This window comes from Budorcas taxicolor, chromosome 19 (genome assembly GCF_023091745.1).
Source record: "Budorcas taxicolor isolate Tak-1 chromosome 19, Takin1.1, whole genome shotgun sequence".
Lineage (NCBI taxonomy): Eukaryota > Metazoa > Chordata > Mammalia > Artiodactyla > Bovidae > Budorcas > Budorcas taxicolor.
In genome coordinates, this window is record NC_068928.1 from 25,295,740 (window position 1) to 25,316,547 (window position 20,808).

Consider the following 20,808-nt stretch of genomic DNA (forward strand, 5'->3'; position numbering starts at 1 on the left):
ATGGCCGGGGTCCTTGACTCCTGGCTGAGAAACCAACAGGGTGATTGGGGAAAAAAAAAATCAAGAGTTTGTCCCCCACCCTCATGCACAGCAGGAGAGGCAGGTGACATCAAGGAGGGGTGGGACAGTAGGGCAGCTGGCTGGTGGGGACTCCTACCCTCGGACCCCGCTGTCCTTTTCTGTTTGTTTACTCGGTGATGGCAGCCCGTCTGATCTTGTCTGTCTGACTGTTCCTAAGTGTGTAACTCGCAGTATTATTTGTGGTGGATGGTTCTGTGGTGAAAAAGGTTTCTTCTATTTCTCATGGCTGCCTTGTACAAAATCCGTTAGAAAAGAAAATGTAAAATATGAGATTTCTAACAAGACAAAAACAGCACTATGAAGTTAAAAAGATTTTTACAACTGGTCTTGATTTTGATGTGAGCTGGTTTTTAACTCTCAAATGTTGTCACTTAAATAAAAACCTTATTTGCCTTTAAAACGTACTTTGCTCTGAACTAAGCCGAGAGACCTTTCCCATTGCTCATGTTCCCCCTGATCTGGGGGCAGGCTGGCTCAGAGTTGGGGTGGGTGATGGGTCAGGTCCCAGAACCTATTGCCCAGAGCGGTGTGGGGGTAGCAAGGACAACTAACAGATGCCAGCTACAGAAAGAGTCTTTATTATGAAATACCGGTGTTATCCAGGAAAGTCACACACTGGCTTCTTTCTAATAAAATGACAAAGCAGATTTCTTAAATAATTTACAAAGGGCAGAAATCACTACTGAATAGTGTGTGCCCTCTATGCCCACAGTGCCCTGTGCTGAGAATGAGAATAGGTCCCTGTGGACCCAGGATCTTGGGGCCTGGAAACCTCTCCCACCCCTCCTTCTGGGGTTCTTGTGTGGGAAGTAGGGCTGAATCTGGGTTCTCAAGAGCCCTGGTGATAATATGGTCCGACTCTTTGTAGACCCCACTCCTGGATACGTAGCTCAAGCTCTCAAATATTACCTGCCATCTGCACTTCATGTTACAAACGAAGCAACTGTAAGGCTCATACGTGGGTTGAGTTCCTCAGCCCCAAATTGAAGTAGAATGAATGGTTCCCCCCACCCCTCCGAGATCTCCTTGAGTCACTTGCAGGCTGTGGCAGGTGGTCCCTGGCAGGCTGGGAGGTGGCTGAAGCAGGAAAGCAGAGGACCCCAAGTAGTCCCCACCTGGGGCTTTGTGAGTCAGGTCCTTGTTTGTGGCAGCTCAGGGGCATCGCCAGCTCCTGGGTCCCCCAGGAACTCCCAGGAGGTGTGGATCCTGAGTGTGAGGGCATGGTGGTCAGCTATGGCTTGCTTCCTGCAAGACAGAGCTCCTTCACACCCCAGGGGAAGTGGAAACACCAGAGACTGCCCCCCCACCTCCAAATGAGGTTCTGGAAAGTGGTTGTGCCCGTTGGGGGTGCCCCATGTGTGCTCCATCAGTGATGGGCTCAGTGAGGTTAGCCACAGTCCTGGCTCCCGAGGATTTGCATGCTTTTGCTCTGTGGGGCCCATCAACTCTACATCGTTTTCCAGCAAAGACTCAGTTCCAGATAAGCCTACGAGCTCATGGAAGAAGAGGAGAAGGAGGAGGAGGGCGAGGGAGAGGAAAGCTCTGAGAAAGAGGCTTGGAAGGAGGGCATTACCTGAAGGGCGCTGTCCTCAGTCTCGGATGAGAGAAACAGTCATGTCGCCACTAGAGATGGGAGAGCAGTGGGGACGGGTGCTGCTGATCTGTCCTGCGTGCTGCAGGCTCTGAGGGACCCTCCCCACCCAGGCTAGACAAGACCAGAACTGGCAGTGTGGTGGGTCCATGCCCCACTTGGCATGTAGTCAGCGCCAGCGGGGCCCCGCCTCAGAGCCTATCACAGCCACGTACGTATGACCTCAGTTAGGGCAGCTCCAGGCCCAGGTGCTGCTCCAGGACAGGGTCCTAAGCAGACAGGCCAGGCATTTCACAGCAGCCACGCGGCTCTCTCCAGTTCCAGCGTGGGCACGGTGGAGAGGAACCAGGGAGAGTGAGTGGTGGAAGAAAGGTGGACCTTTCAGGAACCAGGTACCCGGTCACATGTGACGGACACATTTTGGGGCCCAAGGCCCAGGGGGCCACATCCATCCAGGTGTGTCCTTAACTACCACCCCAACCTAAGTATTTGATCAAGGAGGAGACCAAGGCATGTTGCAGAGGCTCAGAGAGGGAGAAAGATGGTTAGACTCACACAGCAGAGTCTGAACAAGAGACCTGCCTGAAAAAGTGGCCTGGCTCATAGGGGACTCTCCTGGCCACGTCCTTCGAAGCACGGTAAGCTGGCTCACCTGTCCTCCGCTACGATGGCCTCATCTAGCTCTTGGGACACCTTTTGGAGATGCCGGATTCCTGCCCCCACGGGCTCCAGGTCACTGTCGGACTCACTGGACAGAAGGAAACGCCGTGCATATCAGTCACTAGCTGGAAACCTGTGGCAGGAGCCTATTCTAACCCAGCACTGGGACCTGGTGAACAGGCCCCAGAGATGACCAGTGTGGGCTGGGAACTGATCACCCCAGACCCCCATTCTAGGAAGTGTCGTCAGAGAGGCTCGGAGCAGATGGCAGAGAACAGCTGGAGGCCATTGTCAAGGATAGATGATCCTGCAGACAGGTGAGCCTCCACCCCCCGACCCCGCCAGGTGGCTTCAAAAACTTTTGGTGGAGCTTGGGTGACTGTGATACTCTTAGAGTTAAGCTCGCCTCTTCCTTTGGCAGGTGGGGAAACTCAGGCCCAAAAGGATCTCCCCAGGTCCCCCATAGTGGGGCGCAGAGCTGAGCCAGACCATGGATGTGGCTCAGCTCAGGGTGTCCTGAAGGTGCTCAGTAGCCCCCAGGGCCCAGTTAGCATTTGAGGGGCAGGCACTACCCCACTTACCTAGGGGAGCAGAGGGGCTCTGCCGAGGAGTAGGGGCTCCGGAAGGCAGCCTCCCTTCTGGACCGTTGCCAAGGGTGGGCATGGGGGCCCATCTGGACAGACGGGCGGTGGTACTCTTTCTCCCGGGGGTCCAGGGTTGAGTGGGCAGGGGCGGCCACAGATAGCCAGGTGCTCCTCTGGCTTAGGCTGTGAGCTGGGGGGCTACTGCCCTTCTGGGCCCCTCTCTTCCTCCTCCTGGCTTTCACCTGGGTTTCCACCAGCCACTTGGTGCCACTTTGGCAGGACTCCTGGATCCTCTGTGACCGGTGCATGGAAAAGTCAGCGTGGACAAGCCGGGAGTGAGCTACCCGATTTCTCAGGGCATCCCCCAACCCCTCGGCCCACCAGCTGGTCCTACAGACCCAGGAAGCCTTTAGGCTCAGGGTGAGGGATGCAGATGAGTCCATGAGGCCACAGGTCCATAGCAGGGACCCAGCTCAGGCCCCCAGGGATAAATGCATGGGCGGCAGCATAACCTCTCTGGCTCATGGAGCCTGCATTGGTCTAAATCCAAACCCTCTTTCTGGACAGATTGACCCAGACTCAAAGGGGAGGCCTGGGGGAGACCACACGTACCCCCAGGAGACAGTGAAATAATTCTAAACATGTTTGGCACATGCCCTACCTTCTCACGCCCTGCCTTGCTCTCTGTCCTCCAGCCAGACCCAGACTAAGTTCCTGCCAGTTCTCTTCAGCATCTTGCTCTCCTTTAACCCTGGGTCTGGACTATTTCACCTGTCTTGTACACTCCTCATACCTCCTCATACCTCCCCTTTCCTGGGCGAATTCCACGGAGTCACCTCCTCCAGTCACCTTCACTGACTAAGCTTGTTTTTGGTGTTCCCCCACCATTAGCCCTTTGCTAATTAGCAACTTCCTATCACCGTATAGCTCTTTCATCTTGTCTCATGATGTTCTGTTTCCTCCACAGCCCTGTTTTCATTCACTCATTCAGCCATTTGTTGGGCATCTACTGGGTGCCATGGGCTTCCCAGATGGCGCTAGTGGTAAAGAAACCGCCTGCCAATGCAGAAGAGATACGAGACATGGGCTGGATCCCTGGATTGGGAAGGTCCCCTGGAGGAGGGCATGGCAACCCACTCCGGTATTCTTGCCTAGAGAATCCCATGGTCAGAGAAGCCTGGCTCCTACAGTCCACAGGGTAACAAAGAGTCAGACATGACTGAAGCGACTTAGCATGCACACACTACTGTGTACCAGGAATTGTTTGGAGAGCTGGGGACACTAATAAATCAAGGACCTTGTCTTCACAGAGTCTATATTCTTGGGAGATCTTTGGGGGCAGCCATTTTTCAGCATCAAGGAAGCCCTACATCCATACTTGGACATGGTTGGCATTACCTGGGACATGGCACCCAAGGTGCTCTTAGCTGAGCGAGCTGCAGCCTGGAGGCCCTGCTGCCCTGGCTCTGGGGTTTCCAGGCGTTTCCAGGAGGGGCCCACCCCGAGGTTGAGGCTGACTGCTCTCAGGGGCAGCCGCCTCTGGAACTGTCTGCGCAGGGAGCCCAGGGCCCCGCTGGAGGTGTCCAGGTGGCTGGCTACAGGCTGCAGGGCCTCGCTCTCCTCCAACCGCTCCTGGTTCTGGAGAGACCTCCGACGCAGGGAAGCCCCCACAGCTGGCCACCGAGAAGCCATCTGACTGTTCAAGAGTCTGTTCTGTTCCCACAGACCCTGGGGAGGAGATCAATGGGAGATCAGCAGGGTATCCCCCATCCCACTCCCAGGATCCAGTGAGACACCGGGTACCAGAGGAAGAGATTCCCGTCCTGGGGCCCATGGGGTGGGGCGCTTGTCAACCGTGGGGAGGAATTCTTCCTAGAAGTGAGGTCAGTGAGGCCCGGGAGAGGGCAGAGTCTGGACAAGGCCGGCCAGCAAGGCGTCCCTTGCTGTGAGTGTCTGAATCAACTGTCTTTTCATCCCAGGCTACTTTCCGTTATCTGCCTCAGGCTGGGAGGGAGGCAGTCAGGACCCGCCGGCCGTCGCTGAGCCTCAGCACTTGGCCCAAGGCTGGGCTAGGGACTCTTTCACGAGCTCGCCCTGACCCAATGCGCGGAGGTGGGCTGACCAGACACCCCGATGTCCATCCGGCTATACCCAGAAGCCCCACATGCCGTGCCCGTCCTAACTAGGGGTCCCCCACCCCACCTGCTCCCGTCCCTTCTGAACAGAAACCCACCACGCCCCGGCCCGCACTCACCCAACAGCTCCCGAGGCTGACCAGACGACGAGCATAGCTGCTCCTCGCCCGTCCAGTCGATTTGAAACACCGCGCGGATCCGCCCCCCTGGTCCTGTCCTCACAGCTGATTGGCTCTGTCCCCGCCTCGCGGCCACGCCAGGGATCCGATTGGCCCCTGCGCCAGAAGTTGTGAATCCTGCTCTCGGATTGGCCCAGCCATCCCCATTCATCCTCTGGAGGCCCGCTGGGCAGGGAGCCGGGCGTAGAGGACCCTTTGTATCTACGGGTCCCACCCGAGTTTCCTGCAGAATCCGTAGACCGCGCCGGCTCAGCCCCGGCGCCACCTACTGACTCTCGGTCTCGGGCCACTGGACCCCATCCTCAACTTATAAAGGGTTCTGGCTGGCCTGACTGGGCGGGGCGAGGCGGGGTCCCCGGCTCCTAAGGGTCCCTCCCATCCTGCCTGAAGGTCTCAGTGGTTTTGTCAGAAAGAGCCTGGGCTGGGAACTCGGAGCCTTGGGTTGCTGTGGAAACTTTGTTTCAAACTTCCCTCGTGACCCTCTGCCTTCCTGAGACTGCCCTTCAGTTCCCCAAACTTGCCACCCGCACGGATCCCCAGGAAAACCCATCTTGGGAGAGGGGACAGATTGAGTGCATCCCCCAGCCCCCTACCCCCACTCCAAGTACGACCCCTAACCCTGTCCCATTGACCATCCCCTCTATCCAGCTGAGTGCCTCCCGCCTTCCCTTTAGCATCCAAGCTAAAAAATTCACCATTTAGAAAGCCCCCTCCCCTCCCCCCTCAGAGTACTCCCTACTCCGTTTCCTCACCGCCCTGCTCACCTGGAACCTCCCCTCCTCCCATGCACACCCCCCCGCCCCCCCCCCCCCCCCCCCCACCATTCCCGAGGTTCAACTTATGGGTCCCTTGAAGATCAGTCATTAACTCTGTTCTTCACCTCTGGGTCATCTCCTCCACACCCTGATAAAGGGACTCTCCCCATGGGAGGAGACCGATTCAGACGAGTCACTTACTAGGCACCTGGCCGTGGTGCAGTGATTAAAGAATCTGCCTGTCAATGCAGGAGAGGAGGGAGACATGGGTTCGATCTCTGGGTTGGGAAGATCCCCTGGAGAAGGGAATGGCAACGCACTCCAGTGTTCTTACCTGGAGAATCCCATGGACAGAAGAGCCTCGCAGGCTATAGTCTATGGGGTCGCAAGTCTATGGGACACGACGGAGCGGCTAAGCACAGCACAGAGTTGGACACAGCTGAGCACACGCATGCATGCACTATGCACCAGGTACTAATTTCCAAGTACTTTATAGGAGGGACTCAAGAGCCCCTCGCTGCAGCCTAGGACTAGATGAGAAAATGGAGGTGGGGAGGGACCTCAATTTTCCGGCTTGTATGCAGCAAGGATTCAAACTCTGTCACCCTGGGACCAGGGTCCATGAGCCTCTCCAGCATAGTACACGGCCTCTCCTCAGCCTGCACCTCTCCCCACAGTTGTACTCAACCAGCACCTGGATCCCCTTCTCCTCCTGGGTGCTGTGGGTACCTTAAACCAACATGCTCCAACAAGGTCACGCTGGTGTCTCTCAACCCCCCTTTTCTCCTTCCTCATTCCCCTCACCTATCCTTCCAATTATTTACTTGTGTCTGATAGATTAAGCTCTGTGCTGACAATGATCCACAAAGGTGAACCAAACAGGTGAACTAACTTGGTGAACTAGCTCAAACCTGGTGTGTGGGGGAGAGACGGACATGGATGAGTCAAATAACAAGTCCTCAATTCATCAAAGAGAATTATGACTCAAAAATTATGTCACTTAAAGCTGAGACCTACAGAATGAGTTCACCAAGCAAAGAACGTGTGTGTGTGTGTGTGTGTGTGTGTGTGTGTGTGTGTATTTGGGGGTGGGGATCTTCTTCCACAAAGAACATCATGTTTGGGGGACCCAGGACCCAGGTGAGACCACCCCCTCCCCCCAGCACACATACCTATGTGTAACTGAAACGAAATCTTCCTGAAACAATACTTGACAATGTGTGGGGTGCTTTGACATAATTTCTGTTCAGTACTTCATTTTTTGAAAATGCTGGTGACAACTTGCTGCGTTCGTTTTTCAGTGGTTCACTAAGAGTTCTGAGCTGTGGTTTGAAAAACCCTGCTCTGTTTTACATGTCCAACTTCTTCCCCAGCTGAGCTGTTTCCTAAGCATCTGAAGTGTTTGTTCCCACACTTCTGGTATGCTTGTTGAATTTGTTATTGTAATTAGGGAATTTCATTCATTGCTCTCTTCCAGTGAAAGATGAAGGGGAAAAGAAAGGGTTATTATTTTTCTGGAAACTAAGTTGAACGTGTGTGAAAGACTCAGGGAAGATGACGCACTTGGAAACAAAGCCTCTCAAATTGGATTGTCTTTCGCCATCGTCCATCCATGCTTGTCTGCCTATCCCAGTGCCTGGCACGTACGTCACAGGCCTTGATACAATAGCTTATATATGTCGAGCCCTTACATGTGTGTGCTAAGTGCATTTCCTTTTCTTAATCTTCCTTAATCCTCACAGCAACACTATGAAGTCGGAGCTATTTTTATTCCCATTACACATGACAAAATTGAGATTCAGACAGGTGAGGTGTCTCGCCCAAGATGGAACAGAGAGTGGAGCTGCAACTTAAATCCTGGAGATTTGACTCTGAAACCTGAATTCCTAACCTTGGATTCCATGGCCTCATCAAGGGTCAGGATGGAGGCAGTGATGCCCCAGAGGCCCTTCCTGCTTGGAGCTTTTGGTCCCCCTCCCTCAGCTCCGTGACTGACAGGGCAGGTGAAGGAGAGCAGTCTCCATGGCAACGACAGAAGGAAGAAACATTTTCTTCTGAATGAGGAGCCTCTCTCATTGCCTTTCGAGGAGGGTGGAGTGTAGGAGTGGGAAGGAGGATGTACGGAGGGGAGCGGGCTCCCAGGGAAGGAGTGGTGGGTGCAGGGGATCTTGGTCCTCCTTGCAAGAAGTAAAAACCAGTCCATGGTTTGAGGCTGAGGTTTTCTAGGTCCAGCTCCATCTATGACTCTTGGGGAGGAGGTTGAAGGAAGAGAAGGAGGTCCAGCCTTGCCCAGCCCTGAGGGCTCCCTGTCCAACAGAAAACTTTCTCCAGTAAACTTGACCTCCTAGAACTGCCAGTGTGTTGGAAGAGGCAGATGTTAAACTGTGCTAAGTGTCATGAATGTGAGACGTTAGGGGATGATGAGAGGGTATAAAAGGAACTGGGGGTCAGAGCAGGTTTCCCTTAGCATACGGTGTTTCAGCTGAGGAGTTAGGGGGCAAAACAGAAGAGGTTTTCCAACAGAGGGGGCTATTTTGGGAGGCCAGAGTACCACCACGTTCCAGGAGCAGAGGAAGGCCAAGCAAGATGGAGAGGCTAGGGGCTAGGTGGCAGGAGGCAGGGCTGGCAGGATCCCATAGGCTGGGGAAGGAGCTTAGAATTTATCCTGATGGCAGTAGGAAGCCTTTGCTGAATTTTCAGAGGGAACTGGGATTATTAGAGTTCTGTTTTTATGAAGCCCATTTGGAGGTTAGTTTGGGGGCCAAGAAGTGACTGGGGTCCATCTAGAGGCTATGGCCTGAGCACCTTTTTCTTCTCAGCAGTGAAACGGAAACCTCTGGCATCAGCTTCAACAGCCCCTTCCCCTTGCATCCCCAAGTCTGACCAACCATGGGCCAAATCTGTGAGTTGGACCACTAGGTGTGTGTGCTTTTTTCCCCCAACTGTGTTGCTTGGCATGCATGCTCTTAGTTTCTCAAGGGATAAAACTTTGTGTCCCCTGAAGTGGAAGCGCAGAGTTGCCACCGCTGGACAATGGGAAAATCCTCATGTGTGCCTTTCAACTCTCTGCAAAACAGCTGAAGCAGAGGAAGAGAGCGAACAGTGCAAGACCCAGTTAAAACTTTTTCTTCTGCTGTGAATGTATCAGGGACAGAAAATGCCGAAGATGCAAAGCCTAGTAGCACGAATACTTACGAACCCCACCCCCATGTAGCCATCAGCTGGGTGAGGAAACAGAATGCTGCTGAGGCCCCAGAAGCAACCCCTGCCCCTGCTCTCTGGCTTCCCTCCCTTGGCTTTTAAGGAAATCTCTTTGATTTTCTTTTGTAGTTTTACCATCTAAATACCCATCTTACCTCCTTTGCAGGCGGACCGCTTTTAGGTTGCTGTGTAGCTGCAGAAAGGATGGAATGGAAAAGAAGGGCCACTGCCTTACCCCCACTCCACCTTAACTCCTGCCCCTAGAGAAGGATGAAGCTGGGCCCACGAGAGGAGGGGGAGGCTCTGAGCACTGAGGGATGGGTCCTGGAGGGGTGATTGGGCTGCCCCAGGCTGGGTTCATGGCCCAGACCAGTTGGCCCAGGTTTGGCCTCCTGTATGCCAGTGGTTTCTCACGGCAGTCAAGACTTTTAGGGGTGCTGGGTTTTTGGGGTCCCACTCACTCTCTAGGGGGAGGCTTCTCAATTTCATAGAGAGGTTGATTTTTCCATTTGGGAAAAAAAGGAGACAGGATGGATGATACCCAAGGCCACATGGTCAGAGAATAAGAGGGGGGATCAACCCTCTGAACGCAGCTCTGGGGCTCCTAATGCCATGTTCTCATCTCTCCCTGTGGCGGGATCCCGTGTCTCTTCTTCCTGTAGCCTGTCAGGCCCTGGTCAAGAAGAGAAAGCTTTTTGCTGCTCTGGGTCCTCTCACCCTCAAGGCCTGGGGGAGCCAAGGCATGAGAACCTAAGTTGACCACAAGGTGGCGCCAAACACCATATCTTCACATCATTTCTCACTTTTAAACCCTAAATTCTCGGAATAAGCTCTGTCTGGGTTCCAGGGCACAAGGCTGAGACCCTCCCAAGAGAACGAGAGCGCCCACTGCCCCCAGCCAGACCTTGTAGGGGGGACAGGAGCAGGGCTGGTGGGGGTGCCTCAACTTCCACCAAACCTGGCCCCCTTCTCTCAGGGCTCTCCCAATCCTGGTGGCTCAGAAGGTAAAGAATCTGCTTGCCATGTGGGAGACCTGGGTTTGATTCCTGGGTTGGGAAGATCCCCTGGAGGAGGAAATGGCAGTCTACTTCAGTATTCTTGCCTGGAGAATCCCCATGGACAGAGGAGCCTGGCGGGCTACAGTCCACAGGGTTGCAAAGAGCCAGACACAACTGAGCTACTAAGAACAGCACACCAGCCAGAAACCTGCCTGCCCTTCCCTCTGGCCACTGTGTTACATCCTCTGGTGGGCAGCTCTTGGGGAGGAGAGGGTGATAGGAAAGGGGAAGTAGGACTGTAAAGGCTGCAAGGCCCCGGCCTGGGCTCCAAACGACCAAGAGTCTGAGACAGGGTCCCAAGTTCAGACAGGGAAAAGGGGGCTTCTGGTCCCCTGTCCTTTCCTCCTGGCCTGTGGCCTCTCTCCTGCTCATTCTTGACCCCCTGTCTTCTTTAAGAAAGCTCCAGCTGTCTTCCCTCCTTCTTGGGGTGGGGGTACAGAACAGAAGCTGAGGTGGTACTGGTGGATGTCAGGCAGGATCCCTGCCTCACTGCTAGAAGCAGAGGCTGGGGCAGAACCCAGGCTCTTGTTCACACCCCGCCCAGCAGGGCAAATCCCCACCTCTTGGCCCTAAGTACCTCCCGCTGGCAGATTATCTCGGCCAGGCTGGACATCTCCCTGCACCTGGAGCAATGGACGCCACTCTGCTCCTGAATGTGGAAGGGATCAAGAAAACCATTCTGCACGGGGGCACAGGGGATCTCCCCAACTTCATTACTGGAGCGCGAGTGAGTGGGGCCCACCCCCTAGGCCAGACAAAAATCCTTCTGCATTCTAGCTGGGTCACAGGGCACTGCAAAAACCCTTCTTCTGCTTTGCCAACAAATGGCCAGGAGGTCCTTCCTAGAATTATCAGCCCCATCCTCACCCTGGGCATCTCTGTAGCTCTGGCTTGATGCCCATTCCCTGGAGTGTGTGTGTGTGTGTGTGTGTTTATTTATCTATTTGGCAGCACTGGGTCTTAGTTGAAGCATGTGAAGTCTTAGTTTTTGCATGTGGGATCTAATTCCCTGACCAGGTATTGAACCCAGGCTCCCTGCACTGGGAGGGTGGAGTCTTAGCCAGGACTGCTAGGGAAGTCCCCCAGGTATTTTTGACATTTTTCAAATTAAACTTCAGTGTGGAGTGAGGGTGGGGCTTTGGGAATTTTCTGAAGTCCCAAATGTTGAATGAGAAGGAAGGGCAAGCAGGGTCAGGGTGTTTGTCTGGGAGTCTCTGGTGGGCTTCCTGGATGATGGAGTGTCTGGGTCAGTGGCCTCAGATCTAGGGTGTATTGAAGGAAGAGCAGAGCTGAACTGCAGAGCCGTCTAGAGTGGGATGGGGTCCTTTAGGAGGGGGAGCACCGGCTGGGTGGGGGTGCTGGTGGGAGTTGAGCGAGGACGGCCCAGGGAGTCGGAGACATGGGCGACTTCTGGGGTGTCTTGGGAGGTGGGTCTTGATCAGGGTCCACTCTCTTGGTGACCAGGTGACCTTTCATTTCCGAACCATGAAATGTGACGAGGAGCGGACGGTGATAGACGACAGCAAGCAGGTGGGCCACCCCATGCACATCATCATTGGGAACATGTTCAAGCTGGAGGTCTGGGAGATCTTGCTGACGTCCATGCGGGTCAGCGAGGTGGCCGAGTTCTGGTGCGACACCATCGTAAGTAGGCCCCACCCATTTGCCACCTGCTCTGGCATGCCGGCTGTGTTTCAGGAAAGTGAGGGCAAAATGAAGCTCTTCGGGGAGACCTCTGCCTCCTCCTTCTCAGCCACTGTAAGGATGAAGGTTGTTTAGCTGCTCAGTTGTGTCCGACTCTTTTGCAACCCCGTGAACTCCATGAGCCCGCCAGGCTCCTCTGTCCATGGACTTTCCAGGCAAGAATACTGGAGTGGGTTGCCATTTCCTTCTCCAGGGGATCTTCTTGACCCAGGGATCAAACCTGTGTCTCCTGCATTGGCAGGTGGGTTCTTTAGCACTGAGCCACGAGGAAAGTCCAACGGGGGAGATGGATTCCCCATAAGAACAGGCGATGCTAAAATGACAATCGCTGTCAAGGCTGGCTGGTAGGGTATGGGAGCAGGGCCCGCCTCACAGCCCTCACTTTTGTGCAGGATTATTGGATCCCGGAGACTTTTGGCCACAGGTCACTTTTCTGCCCTCCTCTCCATTCCTACTGACATTACAAACTTATTTTCTCATGTAGGCACTCTCAACAATCACCTGGAGAAGGCAGTCTTCTTGGCCTGTGACCCAAATGGAAATGGCAAAGCTGACTGACCTTTAAACAAACATTTCTTGTGGAAACTTTCAAACTTATACTAAAGTCGACAAAAAGTATAATCAGATTCCAAATACGCATCATCCTATGCTGGGCACCATCAATCCATGGCCAGTCTTATTTCATCTAAGCCCACCCACTTTCCTTCCTTATCCCATACGGTTAGAGCACATTTCAGACACCATATTGTTTCATCTGTAAATACTATAATCTGTATCCTTCTCTAAAAAGAAAGATATTACAAATATAACCTCAATATCCTTATCATATTTTTTTAAAATTCAACAATTTCTTAATGATATCTAATATCCAGTAACTTCACATTTTGGGCTTTCTGGTGGCTTAGATGGTAAAGAATTCGCCTTCAATGCAAGAGACACTGTGTGACCCTGGGAAAGTCCCTTTGCCCTGCTAGCACTCTATTTCCTCATGTAGAAATGAACAAATCCTCATTTTAGGGGGCGGTTGTAAGGATTACATGATATTATGTATACTCGGGCAAATTTGGAGAAGGAAATGGCAACCCACTCCAGTGTTCTTGCCTGGAGAATCCCAGGGACAGAGGAGCCTGGTAGGAGGCCGTCTATGGGGTTGCACAGAGTCGGACATGACTGAAGCGACTTAGCAGCAGCAGCAGCAGGGCAAAGCATGGTATAGGGCAATTGAGAAGTGGGAGCTATTATTTTCACTAAAAAGCGTTTTAGAGACTAACTCCCTTGTTTCACTGATGAGGAAGTATAAGACTCAGAGAAGGAAAGTAGCTTGCTCTGGGTCAAACCATCTCGGAAACAGGATCAGGGATGGATCCCTGGTTCCCTCTTTGTACAGTATCTTTTTGGCTACTATGGTTATTAGACAGGCTGCAATGTCGTTCTCTACCACTAGAGGTCCCAACCAAGGAATTATTCACTTCATCAATTAGCAAATACTCCAGGTCTCAGATGGTAAAGAAACCACCTGCCAATTCAGGAGATACAGGAGACCCAGATTTGATCCCTGGGTTGGGAAGATCCCTTGCAGGAAGAAATGGCAACCCACTCCAGTATTCTTGCCTGGAGAATCCCATGGACAGAGGAGCCTGAAGTGTCACCAAGAGTCAGACAGGACTGAGCAACTAACACTTTCACTTTCACATCTTTATCCTGATGTTTAATTTTTAAAAGATGGCTTATTTTTAATAAGTCTTCAGAAAATTGGCTATTTTTGTGGTTTCAGTTAGTTTAAAATGGTATCTATTGACTTTGCTTACAAAGCTCCTGTACTTTTTTTAGACCCATATGTGCTTGTCATTTAGGCCATGTGTTAGACAAGCTTGGTCACCAACAAGGGCCCCTTCTCCATAGAATGCATGTTTGCTAATGTAGGAGTGTAGAGTGCAGAGAGCTGTCAATAAATTCTTGATTGGTTGATTGATCTGTTGTTTGCAGAACCACAAACTGCGGTTATTCCTGTAATGTGGGCTTGGTCCTTGGTTCCCCGTGGGGCCTGTGTTCTTTTGGCTACACCATGCACATGAGTGCCCTGCCCATCTCACAGGCTGGTCATTTTCATGCCACAAAGATTACTGGTTTTTCCAATAGCCCCACCCCCCATCTCTTCCCAGTTCACAGCCACTATGATTTCGCACGTCTGCATGCACGTGCACACACACACTTCCCAGAGCTATTTTGTTGTAACTGTTGTTTACTCACTAGGAAGTGTCTGACTCTTTTGTGACCCCGTGGACTGTAGCCCTCCAGGCTCCTCTGTCTACGGGATTTCCCAGGCAAGAATCCTGGAGTGGGTTGCCATTTCCCTCTCCAGGAGATCTTCCCGACCCGGGGATTGAACCTGTGTCTCCTGCATTGGCAGGTGGATTCTCCATACCACTGAGCCACTGGGGCAGCCCAGAGTTACGTACTCACCTACATATTCATCTTTTATCCACTTTTCTATCCATTCACTCATTCAGGCATCAATTCATCCATTCTTCCCTTCCACCAGTTATTCATAATCCATTCTTTCATCACTAAGCATCCAGCCATCATCTATCTGTATGCCTATCTATCTGAAAACATTCAGTGGGCACCAGGTTTGGCCTGTGCTAGGTGTTAGGAATGAAACAGGCAAAGTCCCCATCTCTCAAGGAACTTGAATTCTGGACAAGAAGCAGACACCCTGGTAATTACAATGCAGGGGAGGTGGCACCACAATATAAATGAGGACAGAGGGACTTCGAGCCATGGGAGGGGAGTGACTAACTGCTTGAGGATCATAGCAGGAACTTCTCTAAGAAAATGACATTATCTGGGTGTTGAGGGATGAATAGGAGTTCACCAGGCTTAGAAGTGGGGAGTGAGGTAGCTTCCAGGCCAGGAAGTATGAAGAGGCAGGGGCGGTCAGGGGCTCTGGGAGCTTCTGCCCTGAATGGTGGTGCCTCTGCCTCCACCCAGGGAACACACTGGTCTCTATGCTGAATTTTCTGCTGGTGCCCAGTCCAGTGAGGCCAGAGGTTGTATGTGTGTGTGTGTGTGTGTGTGTGTGTGTGTGTGCATGTGTGCGCTCAGTTGCTCAGTCGTGTCCAACTCTTTGCACCCCTATGGACTGTAACCCACCAGGCTCCTCTGTCCATGGAATTTTCCAGGCAAGAATACAGGAGCATTGCCACTCCCTACTCCAGGAGATCTTCCTGACCCAGGGTTTGAACTAGCATCTCTTGAGGCTCCTGCATTGGCAGGCACATTTTTTACCACTGAGCTGCCTGGGAAACCCAAGGCCAGGGGTTACAACTGCAAATTCCACAGGGGCCAGGGACCCTGGGTGACTGAAGGTTATCTGCTCCATTCACAGGGGCAGATTCTCCTTATCTCCAACTGGATGGCTGCTGTGTGAAAGGGGCAGGTCTGGTGTGGCCGGATAGTCTGAGTTTTGGACACAAACCAGATATTTTCATTAGTCTGTGAACTCTTTCAATGCTTAAGTGTTGACGACTCATTAACACAAAACCCCCACCACATGAATGATGAAACGAAATCAATCTGGGAGTTGAATGTGGCCTCCCGAGTGCCAGTTTGTAATCTCCAGATAGTAATAGATAGAGCCCATCAGACAGGACCAGGCTCTGGCCTTGAAGTCTCAGAGAGGGTCCTGGGGACCCCAGGACCATCTCAGTGGAGGTGCTATGGAGATGGGTGTGGAGCCATGGAGTTCTGGCCTCTATACTTTTTCCTGGGATTTCTGCCCACTCCTGGTGGCATTCCACAGCCGAGTGTGCTGACTAGCATCCTGGTAGTGCTAGAGTGGTACCGGTCTGAGGTCCGGGCCTTGGTCTGAGGTCATTCCAACCAGCCGCATAGCTGCGGGGTTGGCACTAACCACTGACTTTCTGACTGGGGAACTGCCAGCTGCTGTGTGTGGGCCAGGAGTGAGCTCTCCCTGCAGCAAGCTGTTCCCTGGGGGCCCCACGCTCCCTTCATCCAGGCTTAATCTCAACAGGCTTAACTGCCATCTGTTCATCTTGCTCATGAGGACGCCGAAGCTTCTCTGGGCTAATCCTGGCTGATGGGGGCAGGGCAGGGTGACCTTCATCTTCTTACTGGTGACTTGGAGACCAAGCTGAACCATTCCTGCCCCTTCACTTTTGGGATGTCTCTTTCCTGGAGTTGCCGTGCAGGAGGCTGAGATGGGCCATCTGAGGACCCGTTCCCAGGAGAGCAGATCTTGGAGCTCATCTGTGGGGCATCCTAGCTCACTGAGGACAAGCAGCTGATCTTCCTAGCCCATCTCCACCCCCCGAGGGTGGCCACCCCAGCCCCACTACCGGACTGGTGCAACCCAGGGGGCAGGAACTCAGGGGGCTGCAGTGATCCAGGCTCGCTGCCAATCAGCAGTGCCATCAGGACACCAACCTGGCCCTCAAGGACTTGGAACCCTGGTCCTTCCACTACTTTCCATGCTCCCCTCCCTGGGAGTCACAGGCTCCATGGACTCAGGGTCTCCTTGGGAGAGAAACCTGTTAGAGTCGACCACAAGGGCTGGCAAGAGGCAGCCTAGCATTGTGGCTACAGCGTGGACCCCGGAGCTGGGTTTCCATCCTGACTCTGTCATTTGCTAGCTGTGTGACCTTAAACAAATCGCCTACACTCTCTGGGCTCTAGTTCCCACATCTATAAAACAGGGGGAATAATAGTGCCCCTCTCATAGGGTCATCTTAAGGATTAAAAGTACTGGCAGGTGTAGAGCACTCTGCATACAGGTAGCTGCAGTAATTAGATGAGTAGTAACAGCCAGGGGACAAGTGTGTGTGTGTGGGGTAGAGGTCCTGCTCTGGGAGGGGCCCAGAGTGGGGCTCTTTGTGGCCCAGCTGGCTCTGAGCAGACAGCCTGATACTATCTGCCCACCTTTCCCCACAGCACACAGGGGTCTACCCCATCCTGTCCCGGAGCCTGCGGCAGATGGCGGAGGGTAAGGACCCCACGGAGTGGCACGTGCACACGTGTGGCTTGGCCAACATGTTTGCTTACCACACGCTGGGCTACAAGGATCTGGATGAGCTGCAGAAGGAGCCTCAGCCACTGATCTTCATAATCGAGTTGCTGCAGGTGTGACCCTGGGGTGTGGGAGGTGGGGTAGGGACGGTTCCTGTATCAGAGAACAACTGGGGCCAGTGGGCATCAAGGGAGCCCCGTCCCACGGGTCCCTGGACATCACCCAGATCCTATTTAGAAAACCAGAAAGGGTTCCTAAACCACGGGAGAACTGGAATTGGACCCTCCCACTCCACCGAAAAAACATCCTTTGCCTTTTCCAAAGGAAAAGCCCCTTTGAGACCCATTTTAAAAATGTTCTTTTTCTTTTTGGAGGCATTTTATTTCTATTGGTTATCTACTTCCTTTTCCCCTCAAAAGTTTAGAATTATATTCTCAGTCCCAGTCCCTGTGGTTTGTGGGTTCCGATCTGGTTCTCCAATAGCGGGAGAACTGCATGGAACCGTCCATAGCGTCTCCCTCGGACCTCAGTGTGACTGATGGTCCCTGTCTGTGGGGTGGTGGGAGAGCATCAGACCAGAGCAGGACTCAGCTAATGGCCAAGGTTGAGGTTCAGCCTGAGGGTTACATGGGTGAGTACAAATTAATAAGAGAATCGCATCAACAAGGGGCCTTTTCAGGGTCTGCTTGAACAGTTGCACAGCTTGTGCACAGCACAAGAGCATTGCCTCTAAGGTGCTCATTAGAGACAATATATACTTGTGATTTTATAATGATAATTTCCCAGTAGATGGCAATGAAGTGTCTTGTTCTAACAAAATGAGTGTCATGGCAATTTTCTGAATATTATCAGTAAAGTGTGTTGACAAATTACCTTTTCTTACTTTGCACAAAGGCTCTGATTTAGGGTAAAGCCATGGCGGTGGGGAGGGGCACTCGCTTCCTTTCCCTGTTTGCCTGTGTTTGGCCAGCAAGCATGGTTCTGCCCACCAATCCTCACTGTGGAAAATGCAAAGCTGACTTTAGCCAGATGTTCTGGGTCCACTGTCTCTGGTCCCTTGCAGGGGAAAGGGCCTGCCCTACTGGGCTGCGGGCACCCAGGGTCCCTGCGTCACTGACCTGCAGCTCTTGGAGCAGGTCGAGGCCCCGAGCCAGTACCAGAGGGAGACCTGGAACCTGAATAACCATGAGAAGATGCAGGCGGTGCCCATCCTCCATGGAGAAGGAAACCGGCTCTTCAAGCTGGGCCGCTACGAGGAGGCCTCCAGCAAGTACCAGGAAGCCATCGTCTGCCTGAGGAACCTGCAGACCAAGGTGGGAGGCTGCCTGCCAGGGGGGATGGGAAGTGGGGTGCCGTGGCCGTGGTGGGGAAGGGTGGGGGCGCGGCAGAAGCAGAGCTTTCTCCACCGGACAGGAGAAACCCTGGGAGGTGCAGTGGCTGAAGCTGGAGAAGATGATCAACACCCTGATCCTGAACTACTGCCAGTGTCTGCTGAAGAAGGAGGAGTACTACGAGGTGCTGGAACACACTAGCGACATCCTCCGGCACCACCCAGGTGGGCGGGGCGGGGTGAGATGGGCGGGGCAGTGTGGGCGGGGCAGGGGTCCAATCCCGCCCACGGGTCCGAAGTCACTTGCACAGACCTTCGTAGCTATCTCTCCTGACCTGGTCAGGACATCAGATCTTCCACCCAGCAGGGTTTCCCTAAGCCTATAACGGTATCACAGGTGATGAATGAACGGTGCTTTGTGGTGTTGTGGGAAGTTATTTTATTTTACGGTGAATTAGGACAAATAAAAGTCACCAAACCTGTGTGGAGCAGTCAATGGGTTTTAAAAGGGGGGACAATCAATATAGAGAACAATATTAAGTACATCCTAGTAAACTCCAGGAGTTGGTGATGGACAGAGAGGCCTGGCATGCTGCGGTTCATGGGGTCGCAGAGTCGGACACGACTGAGCGACTGAAATGAACTGAACTGAATGAGCGCCAAAGAATTGATGCTTTTGAACTGTGGTGTTGGAGAAGACTCTTGAGAGTCCCTTGGACTGCAAGGAGATCCAACCTGTCGATCCTAAAGGAAATCAGTCCTGATTGTTTATCGGAAGGACTGATGTTTGTAACGCCGGACCCCGGGGGCCATGATGGGCCGCCCCTCCTCTCCCTGCCGCCGGCGGGGGAAGTCCCTAACGGAAGGAGCCTCCCAGATCCCGGGGACCAATGACAGCACACTTCACCAGCTAAAGCCGCCCGCCCCAGCCATGTAGAAGGACCTGTCAGCCCGCGACGCCTTGGCCTGGCGTCCTATCCGAACCCCCATCCATCTAGCCTGACCATCCCTCCCAACGAACATATAAAAACCAGCCCCAACACGGTCAGGGCGCGGACTTCCTCGACCTGCCTCATTCGGGTCTGGGAACCCCATCCGGGAGCGCTTCGCCATTAAAAAGCCTGTTAGACACTTTTTTGGTGTCCTGGTCTTTCACCTAACAATGTTGAAGCTGAAATTCCAATACTTTGGCTACCTGATGCGAAGAGTTGACTCATTTGAAAAGACCCTGAAGCTGGGAAAGGTTTAAGGCAGGAGGAGAAGGGAATGACAGGATGAGATGGTTGGATGACATCGACTTAATGGACATGAGTTTGAGTAAACTACAGCAGTTGGTGATGGACAGGGAAGCCTGGGTGCTGCAGTCCATGGGGTTGCAAAGAGTCAGACGTGACTGAGCGACTGAACTGAACTGAATTGAGTATCTGTGGTGGGGGAATATGGCAATATTTGTGAAGACGATGTTTGAAGAACGTTACAGAATCACTTACCTTGCGCCACACACTTCTCTGCATTTCTTTCATTTAATTCTCGTCATGACCGTGAGAGACGGGTTTAGGGATAGGACCTGGAGCTTGCATCATTTGGGGAGCCTCTATAACAAAAGACTTAAAAAGTTGTGAATGTAAGATTAGTTATCGGATCTTGGAAGGGTCCTCGGGAGGGGAGTGGGTACTGCGATTATTATCGTCATCCGTATTTTATAGTGGAGGGGCCGGGCTCCGGAGGTACAGAGAGGTTAAGGGTCATCATGGCCAAGGTTAAAGGTTGCGTTAGCTAGAGAAGCCCAGCCGCTTGTCGGGTGAGGGCTGCCTCCCGGGCCAGGCGGCGGATACAGCAGGATCTTCCCCACAGGCATCGTGAAGGCCTACTATGTGCGGGCCCGGGCTCACGCCGAGGTGTGGAATGAGGCGGAGGCCAAGGCGGACCTGGAGAAAGTGCTGGAGCTGGAGCCGTCCATGCGGAAGGCGGTGCAGAGGGAGCTGAGGCTGCTGGAAAACCGCCTGGAGGAGAAACGCGAGGAGGAGCGACTGCGCTGCCGGAACATGCTGGGCTAGTGCGCAGGCGCCAAGCTTCCTGCCTCCGCCCCCCACCCCCCACCTCCACCCGTCCCCCGCACCTCCACCCGCCTCTCCCTCCAACCTCCCCATCCCGCCATCTCACTGTCTCCCTGCACTCCAACAGCAGGGTACTGAGTATTTCTGGTGCAGTTGGTCAGGATTTTGGTGTCAGTTTTTCAACTTTTTACATTAATTTATAAAATCAAAGTAATGGACAAAAAAATGCACAACCTAGAAGCTGAGAATTATGTTATGTTCAACGGACTTTCTAAGGACTCAGGCGCCAGAAGACAGCCTCTCAGCTCGAGGGACTGCTCCTAAGAGGGAAGGGAGGAACCAAGATACATGAGCGTCTGCAACAAAGACCAGGTTCTGGGAATTTCCAAAGACTGATGTTAACGAAAGAAAGCCAGATATCCCAAGTTAACAAGTTTAGCGCTTTTC

At 53.0% G+C, this 20,808-nt stretch overlaps 2 protein-coding genes across 2 annotated transcripts; one reads left to right on the forward strand and one right to left on the reverse strand.

Moving 5' to 3' along the window:
* Positions 1–1,670: 1,670 nt before the first annotated feature.
* Positions 1,671–4,608, reverse strand: PIMREG (PICALM interacting mitotic regulator). The gene is made up of 4 exons (XM_052658804.1): positions 4,315–4,608; positions 2,914–3,209; positions 2,325–2,420; positions 1,671–1,704 (listed from the first exon to the last, which is right to left on the reverse strand). The coding sequence occupies exons 1-4, from the start codon at positions 4,606–4,608 to the stop codon at positions 1,671–1,673; spliced, it is 720 nt and encodes a 239-aa protein (XP_052514764.1).
* A 6,267-nt stretch (positions 4,609–10,875) lies between these two features.
* AIPL1 (aryl hydrocarbon receptor interacting protein like 1) lies at positions 10,876–20,361 on the forward strand. The gene is made up of 6 exons (XM_052658530.1): positions 10,876–10,971; positions 11,709–11,888; positions 16,899–17,087; positions 18,111–18,287; positions 18,388–18,529; positions 20,159–20,361. Exons 1-6 carry the CDS (start codon positions 10,876–10,878, stop codon positions 20,359–20,361), a joined length of 987 nt encoding a protein of 328 aa, XP_052514490.1.
* Positions 20,362–20,808: the final 447 nt, after the last annotated feature.

What these genes read in the sequence shown, in the direction of transcription:
- PIMREG (XM_052658804.1), bottom strand. Translation starts at nt 4,608, where the DNA reads ATGGCTTCTCGGTGGCCAGCTGTGGGGGCTTCCCTGCGTCGGAGGTCT. An exon ending in CCTTGGGTGCCATGTCCCAG is followed by an intron (nt 3,210 to 4,314) that starts GTAATGCCAACC and finishes CACCGGTCACAG; the next exon opens with AGGATCCAGGAGTCCTGCCA. An exon ending in GCCATCGTAGCGGAGGACAG is followed by an intron (nt 1,705 to 2,324) that starts GTGAGCCAGCTT and finishes TCCCATCTCTAG; the next exon opens with TGGCGACATGACTGTTTCTC.
- AIPL1 (XM_052658530.1), top strand. Translation starts at nt 10,876, where the DNA reads ATGGACGCCACTCTGCTCCTGAATGTGGAAGGGATCAAGAAAACCATT. An exon ending in AGTTCTGGTGCGACACCATC is followed by an intron (nt 11,889 to 16,898) that starts GTAAGTAGGCCC and finishes CTTTCCCCACAG; the next exon opens with CACACAGGGGTCTACCCCAT. An exon ending in TGAGGAACCTGCAGACCAAG is followed by an intron (nt 18,288 to 18,387) that starts GTGGGAGGCTGC and finishes TCCACCGGACAG; the next exon opens with GAGAAACCCTGGGAGGTGCA.